Consider the following 8,696-nt stretch of genomic DNA (forward strand, 5'->3'; position numbering starts at 1 on the left):
TGGTTGGGCTGGCCCTGGGCCGGTGGCAGACACAGGGAAAACTTCTAGCAGCTTCTCACAGAAGCCACCCCTGTAGCCCTCCCACTACCAAGACTTTGCTACACAAACCCAATACAGAATGACGGATTTTACAGGTAATGGGCCTGTTTATATACATTTGGGCAGTATTTGTATTTTTCACAGGAAAGACTTAGACTCACAAGTCAAGCTCCAGATCTTTGCTGCAGAACTGCTACTGACTAGTTGTTGCCCATTCTACATTTGTGTAGTTGATTATTTCACAAAATTTTGCTTCTTCTCCATATTGAATATCACTTACTTTTTCCAGCAATCTGTTCAGATCCTCCTCACATCACATATGCCATCTAAAGTGCCTGCAGAACCTTCAAGATTGATATTTGCAACCCAACAAATCTCTATTATTCAGATCATTAAACTATTCCACTAGGACAGATATCTGAAGAATCACTACAACTTAAGCAAAATGGATTAAAGAAACATCCATTTTACTGTTTTGCTGAGAATGGTTTTTAAACAGTACAGTCCTCACTAGAAAAGCATAGATTAGAGGAAACGAGGTAAGAGCATGAGCTTTGCATTTTCCTAACAAAACCATGCAAAAATCCTTCCTTGTCTAGCAATATCCCTGAGCTCAGCTGCTACTAGTTTTGCTTCTCTAGTAAGCACAGATGTCCCCACAAGGGGACAAATCATATCACACTCTGAGCCTCCCAATGATCTATCATACCTTCTAGTCAACCAGTGAAGAATTGTCAGCGTTTCGTGCTTAATAGATGCAACAGAATTTAAGCTGCGTAATTACAATTCATCTCTAGTTGTTACTACGTGGAAAGAGAATGAAAGAATGAATATTACCTATGCTCGTTGACTGGCACCAAGCAGAGCGCTCTCCAAATATAACATGACTGATTGCTCTCCACCACAATTGTGTTCACGAGGTCGTGTCTACAAGGTGAGTAGCCATCAGGAAGTCTCAGTGAATCCAAAGTGAAAAATATACTGTCATCTACTGTACCACTTCTTCCACAGATGCTGGAAATGCGAACCTGTAACAGTTTGTTATTCACTGTTACTTGATACTATCTGCTTAAGCTAACAGGCATACTACCATTGCATAGTTTTTTCCTGCAACAGTCATTCTAGCACTGTGCTAACAGAGTGTGTCTGGAATGTGTAACAGAGCTGCATTCTGAAGTTTCAGTTATTTATGGGAGGTAAACATACAGCTCTAACCTAGAATCACTGTGCTTGTCTTTACATTTAAAAACGTAAAGAAACACAAGCACTTCAGATAAGCATTAGGTTCCACTTAAGCGCATACATACATTTGACTTAATCACGATACCCGTCTTTGACTTACCAACTTACCTAATTTATACTTCAATACTAGCAGTCACAAGAGACAAAATTATTTTCCTACGCTTGACATGCAAATATTATTCAATATATAAAGTTAAGGCAAATACAATAAACCATAAACCTAATGTACGTATTCCTATAGAGAACAAATATTTTCATTAAAATAAAAGGGAGAACGGTTGTTTTTAAGCCAAAACAGTTGGATATATTCAAGTAAACATAATAAATTCCACAGTCATTGCTTCTTAAAAGTTTGAAAATCCACACATCCTCATTACAACCAGTGTAACTAAATCAACAGTAAGCATCCAAATCAACAATTGACAGCCAGTAAGTTACCTACTCTTCCTGTTCTAACCAAAATGTGTATGCTTTTTCAAAACCCCTTATTTTAGAAATAATCCTATAAATGGATGATTTGATATGTTTTATCTTTTAGTTAAAGATGTTATAGAAGATCTACCAATATTAGCACCTTAAAACCACCTTCAAAACCCCACTTCACGCAAGACTCCTCTTGTCAAAAACAATATGCAGAACATTCACCTTGTCTACTTGCTTGTATCTCAAAGGCTTCACAGCAACTGCTTCACTGTTCCATGTTGTCGGGTTAATAAAATATTTTGCTTGCACCCAGTCACCTTCACAAGGTTTGAAACCTGTGTAAAAGAGAACATTTCTCAAGTTGAATTGCTGCTCATGACATTTGCATTACTCCCATACAGAACTAGTTTAAAGTTAAATAAAATGACCAGCCAGAACAATGCATTATTCAGATCCACCGAGTTCAAACTTCCCTTCGCAGTTCTTCCCCCATTAGGTAACTATGTAAGAGATGCTAGTGGAAAAATACACTTGCTTACATGTAACTTATGCTTACGTGACTGCGTACAAGTTACGCTCAGTAAGAATAAACAGGTAGCTTTCTTCACTCAAATCCCTACATGTTTCACTACATACACTCTACAAGAACTTATCTGGGATGTGGACTGCAAGTTTACCAGAAGATATTTCTATTGTACATATAAAAAAAAATTAAGGAAGAGCAAACAAGAAAGCCCCTATGCACCTTCACAGACGTCTTCCATTGCAAAAAAAGTATTCTGATTAATATAGCCACCATCCTTAGAGACAGACGTAACACTGCCTATTAATATTTTCATATTTAGTTCAGAAGCATCACAAGTAGGATTGGAGTCTTCCCATGTATTCTGGATGGCGTCTACCTATTAATACAAAAATTAATACATTAAGCCAGCTAATACTTAAAATTACATGTTAAACATATTCCTACAATAAATATCAGAACTGCAATTGCTTATGGAAGTCAAGATCCTTATTAGACAATTTTATGCTCACTGTAGCTGTTCATTTTTGTACACAACAGGAGTAGTAAACAGTAGGTAACTTCTCTTAATAAGTCTGCTGTATGCTGCAACATTCACAACTACTATAATTACATGTTGATTTTTGATTTGTCAAATCTTTCTCACGCTTCCCTTGGTTTAGGTCTACTTAAGAATTTTCTTCATATTGACAAGAGACACTCCCTCCCCCAGCAATCTGACTGTACACAAGTGGAACTAGAACATCACTATTTCAGAAAGCAAAAAAAGTATGTTTTCAAGATGCTATTTATAAACACTACATGTATTTCAGACTCCCCCTCAGTCATTCTTTAATAATTTGAATAAAAAAAACCCTAAAGAGCTGCTTATTACAGACTCTACCTATCACCACCTCAAACTTAAGCTTGCTTGATTAAACAGCCCTCTGCAGAACACAAGCTACAAACTGCCGATGTATACAAACCATTTCCCCCCGCCCCAGCTATACTGGGGCAAGGACAGATCATCTCTTAATTACTAGAATTCCTAGAACTCCTAGTTCTCTTCCTTGCTCCCAAAGGGCCACCAGCATGATGGGTTCAGGAGTCTCCACTCTGCAGCTCGAACACTTGTTCTTCAGAGGTTCCTTGCTCTCCACAAGGACTGTCGGGGACAGTAACAATGCCAATGCCACTGGACAGAAGCACTTATTACTGTTAAGCAAGAACTGCTGACTCCAGATGGTACGTAGAGAAACTACAGTGTGCAATAAAGCGGGGAAAAAAAAAAGGTATCAAATTCTTTTGTGAGGCTTATGAGGATAAGGATGTAGGAAAGCATGAAGAAAGTGTGTAAGGTATCTGCAGTGATTAAACAAATGCATTGAATGAAATGCCCATGCACAACTTTTTCCGTGAACTGTAGTGTAAGTGTACAAGTCAGATCATTACATTAACAGCTTATTTCAGAAAGCCGAATGTTTACAAATTCACAACCAGAATAAAGAAACTGAGTGGAAAACTAGAATAACACAGATAAGGAAATAACTAAAAAAACCACGACTGGACAGAAAAAAGTTAGCTGTAGTGTTTTCACTTCTACATGAAGATTAGAAACTCTGAATAAACAGTATTTTCTTAATGTAGAATGTGAAAAAAGTAATACACTGACAAAAGACTCTATACAGCGCCATCTTTCTCTTTAAAGATCACCATTCATGCACAGATGGAAAACAGTTCTATAGCCACACTTTCCCTAAGTATTGATAAGACTTTTACAATCGTTAAATGCTATTACTACCTTTGTGTGGTGCTTCTTAGAGGCACAATTTCCACAAACAACACGTACATTGCAAAGCAAGAAGAAACAGTTCAAATGTTAACTGCTTTGTCTTGATCACATGGATCCTATTCCAGATGCTGAGGCATCATCCCAGAATAAAAACTGGTGAGGGAAGCTACCTGAACTAGCCCGAGAGTTGACTCCTCTTACAAAGAAGACTTGTTTAGCAAAGGAACCAGCAACAGATTCCACATGAAAGTACTTGCTGAAAATTTACATAGTGTTTATGCAGGGAGACTCATCCTTGGCTAGGACAGGGACACCTTCTATGCTCCTGGTGGCATATATATCCATCGCGGAGCTAACAGCTGGCCTGGTGATCTTGTCCCAGCACACTCCATTGCAGTGACCAGTGCTCACTTAAAACACTACACTGTTTACACAAGTGAAATGTAACCCCCAACAACAGGTGTACTAGTCTAGACTAGACTAATTACTAGTCTAAATCAGTTTATTTCAGAAAGCTTACAAAATACACTGTGACATAAAAAGCCAGTTAAGGGAAGCGATCATCCCCCTTTATTCAGCACTCTTAAGACAACATCTGTAATATTGTGTACAGTTTTGGCCTCTACTGTACAAGAAAAACACTGATCAACTGGACAAACCTTTACTTCTCCTTCATCCACATAGTCATACTCAAAGGAAGACCATTAGAGTGAATGGAACCATATTGTACTAAACTGCTCATGTGATCACTCACAAAGCAGCCTGTGATGGTATCTGGTCATTCTTCACAGAGCCTCTATTGGCCTTAAGTACAGCTCTTCAAAACCGAAGTATCACCAACAGGCAGGGTTAAAATTTCTATTGTGCTTCCAGTCATAGATGTATATGTGAGCTTTATGTACATACAGCACACGTCCTCCACAATAGCAGGCTCTTCTCAATTTTAATTAGATGTTTTATACAGCAATGACGCTCCAGCAGTTACATGTCCTGCACATCACAGATACATTGCATAGGCCTCTGCACACGTGAATAACCCCCTGGATTTCCAAGTGTTCAGTAGTTTACTGAGTTACCTTGACCTTCAAACATCTGGAAAATTAAAACAGATAGGTCAAGTCCTCAAATTTTGAGAGGGATAGGGAGCAAGAAAGAGTACACCATACAACTTTGCTTTGCGCAGACATGTCAATGCCTCCACTGACATTCAGGGCCTACTTAAAAGCCATGAAGCTCTTTTCCAAAAGAGAGCACAGAAAAATCCAGTGGATCTTCAACTGCTCAAGTTTATCATCAAGAGAAGAGCTGTGTGTAACAGAAGACAAATATAAATAAGGAGCAATCCCACGGTGACAGATTAAAATATTTTTAAAGGTATGTCTCTACTTACCATTAGTAAGAACAGTTTCAGGATTGGTCAACAGACTAATTCTGAAAAGTGTACAGTACATTACCACAGAGATACTAGCAGTTTCAGCTACGAACTGTAATTCACTCTACTAATATATGCCCCTTGGGACCAACAGAATTACCAAACATGTCAAAATAATACAAACTCACTTCCATAGGACAGCTGTTTATGTCTGGACACTGCTGGCAACTGACCAAAATGTCTCTGAAGTACCAAAATCAGGATGGTGCATAAAAGAAGGGCATGAGGAATCAGAAACACTATATGCTAATCAATGCAAGATTTTGACCTCCTTCCCCCAATTTATGTATCATTTGCTAATTTAACATATTAATGACAAATTCTTCAATCTGGTAACTCACACTCTTATTAAGCCTGCATATCAGAACTTTACTAGTAAGATTACTAGATACATTAAAATACTTTGGCTAATCATTGCCTTCCTATTATCTGAAACATGATCCTTGAAGCCACTATGTTTGCTGATTACATTCTTTATAGACGGCATGAGCTGATAAGATGCTTAATTATAAAACATCCATTTACTAGAAAACTCAAGTTAACTTTTAAACTAGTTACACTGCAATTTGCTCTGTACAAGCAGCTAAAGCTTTGGCTCAGACTTTTGGTCAAGCTGAGTTTATTAGATGAAGAACACTAGTCTAGTGCTGTATTTAAAGAATAATGCAGCTAAGCCAAGTAGATACAAGCTAAGAAGATGGGTTCCGTACCACCCAGTTATCAACTGCTTCTGCACTGCTGTCAGTCTTCGGAGCACTGGGTCATATTTACATAATACCTAAATGGAGAAGCGCCACTTGATTCAGCCTCTCAGCTAGATTACCACAGGCACCTGAGAGTTGAGCCTATACAATCGAAAAAATTACAGTAGTTTAAAGTGTGACAATGTATAATCAAGCTTGAAGAGGGTTTACAAATGAAGTGTTAAGCAAGAAAGGTATTGAAGTCTCCATTTTTATAACTCTGACATTAAGTTGCCGATTTTTTACAACACGAAGTTTTGGAATTTATGTTCTTATTCACTTCTGTGCAAAAAAAGAGTAAACTTGCAGCCTCTGTTTTTATTTTCTTATTCACTGATATAACAATAATGTGAAATTGACTTTGAAGCTCCAAAAAAGTTAACACACAGAGATTTGAACTAGGTATGACTAAACAAATTCTGATGCAATTATCTTAATCAATAGTTTCATATTCACTACATCTAGATCTATGTTCAGAGAATCAGATTAAAGGAACAATATTTTAAAGGAGATTGAATAAAACAATAACAAAAAACCAAAACAACTTATCTCCACTAGGTGCAGGGCTGGCAACTTCTCCTATTCTGTGGAATTCAGAAGGCTAAAACTATAGTAACTTCCAAAAGAAGTGAGACTTCTTCCAGATTAAGTGAGACTACTATTTATCTTCACCTCTTACCTTGATGGCCTTCAAGCCACCTGATGTTTTATCCTCTTCAACAGTGGCAGTAACTTCCTGTCCAATAGTCAGCAGCACATTTTTTGTAACAGCATCCTTTGTGAAGATTATCATGTCATCTATCATCCCATAACCATTGCAAAATCTCGTCACTACTCCTTGTACAGTTTTAAATTCTTTATCACCTGCATCCAGAGGGAAAGTGTTAACATAGAAACAAATCACTTGTTTACAGAACCACGCAGCAAGTAATGAATGCTACTAAAAGTGCTATCCCTTCTATCAAAAGGTCATTCTCTTCAGCTAAAAATACCAACAGTTGCCAACTAATTAAGTTTCACATTTAAGTCTTGAAGTCTTATGACAAGTTATGGTTTCAGCCAATTAAGAAAGATAGTTAAATACAAACTATGTTGTAAAAACAACATGCCTTAAGCTGCATTAAAAAAAACCCATAGAGTATCTCGAGTTGGAAGGGACCCATAAGAATCATTGAGTCCAACTCCCTGCTCCTTGCAAGACTACCTAAACTAAACCATATGACTAAATGCGTTGTCCAGATGCTTCTTGAACTCTGACAGGCTTGGTGTTGTGACCACTTCCCTGGGGAGCCTGTTGCAGTGAGTGACCATTCTCCCAGTGAAGAACTTTTCCTAGTGTCCAACCTGAATTTCTACTGACCCAACTTCATTCCATTTCCCTGTGTCCTATCGCTGGTCACCAGAGAGAGGAGATCAGCACCTCCCTCTCTGCTGCCCATCCCTAGGAAGTTGTAGACTGCCACGAGGTCACCCCTCAGCCTTCAAATACCTTAAAAAACTTGAGATAAAAAAAATATCTGCAAGCTAAAAAAGTCTCTCCCAAAAGCTCTGGGCCAACTACTATTTTCAAGATTTTCCATAGCAAAAGAAAGCTCTCAGCATTTTTTTGCATGGGGAATCCAACAAGTTTAAGATTTCTGTACTGAAAAAGCAGGAAAAATAAGCTATACAAATTAATTCTTCAAATTTGTTTATATAATATTATAGTTAATACACTTCTGAACTGAGATGTGGTACTGTTTCTCTGGAGACCTAGGAGTTCTGACTCTTCTGGATTAAAAGTATTATCTGCTTACGTATCACACAAACTTTCACTCAACAGCACCGCGCTACAACTTCAGGCTTAAAGCTGAAGTATGCTAGTTTAGATTTCTAACATATTATTAGCTACACTCACAATCAAGACTATATTAATAGAGTAAGCAGTCTTTTTTTGCTTTCTGTATTCACAAATATGAAAAAGCACTTTTTGCTACTTTGAATGCTGCTACTAAAAGCATTTTAAATGCACACCATGTTGGAGCCTCAAAAAATCAAAGCTACACTACCATCACCAGTCTACCACCCAAGAAAGATGAGGGTTTATTATGTATTAAGACAGCAGTACCAGGGAAAGCCCAAAGCATCCATCACCCACCACCACAACACTCCTCCTACACCTCACTCCATACTACACACAGCAACAGTAACCCATCCCCCCAGTAACCATCCCCAGTGCAAAAAAAGCACTGCTAGGAACACTCCCACGTGCTCTGTAGTCAAAAAAGCTGTCTGCTTTTCCTGATTTCCTTTCTTCAGGTCTTCACTCAGCCCCACCCACGCGGCGGATGAGACCACGGTGGCCCTCACGGCTCTCAAGCTGCGCACAGGCCCTACATCTGGCACCGCCAACCCACGGCAGGTCCAGAACTCCTACCTGAGGCCGCCCGTCGCTCATCTTCTCCTTCCTCCTCACCTGCACGTCGCCAGAGGTAGGACAGCGCCTTAGCCAGGAGGCCGAACATGCCCGCGCTCCCCTCGGCG

At 38.8% G+C, this 8,696-nt stretch overlaps 1 protein-coding gene across 1 annotated transcript in view; it reads right to left on the reverse strand.

Moving 5' to 3' along the window:
- MOV10L1 (Mov10 like RISC complex RNA helicase 1) overlaps nucleotides 1–7,017 on the reverse strand; it is a 34,060-nt gene extending 27,043 nt beyond the window's left edge. Inside the window, exons 1-4 of the mRNA XM_035893717.1 lie at nucleotides 6,853–7,017; nucleotides 2,450–2,606; nucleotides 1,927–2,039; nucleotides 883–1,067 (exon numbers count right to left, since the gene is read on the reverse strand). Coding sequence (XP_035749610.1) covers nucleotides 883–1,067; nucleotides 1,927–2,039; nucleotides 2,450–2,606; nucleotides 6,853–6,978 — 581 coding nt within the window. The 5' untranslated portion in view covers nucleotides 6,979–7,017. The remainder of the gene's footprint in view (nucleotides 1–882; nucleotides 1,068–1,926; nucleotides 2,040–2,449; nucleotides 2,607–6,852) is intronic.
- Between the last annotated feature and the right edge of the window lie 1,679 nt (nucleotides 7,018–8,696).

Source organism: Egretta garzetta, unplaced genomic scaffold (assembly GCF_000687185.1).
Source record: "Egretta garzetta isolate BGI_Z169 unplaced genomic scaffold, ASM68718v1 scaffold64, whole genome shotgun sequence".
NCBI classification, from domain to species: domain Eukaryota; kingdom Metazoa; phylum Chordata; class Aves; order Pelecaniformes; family Ardeidae; genus Egretta; species Egretta garzetta.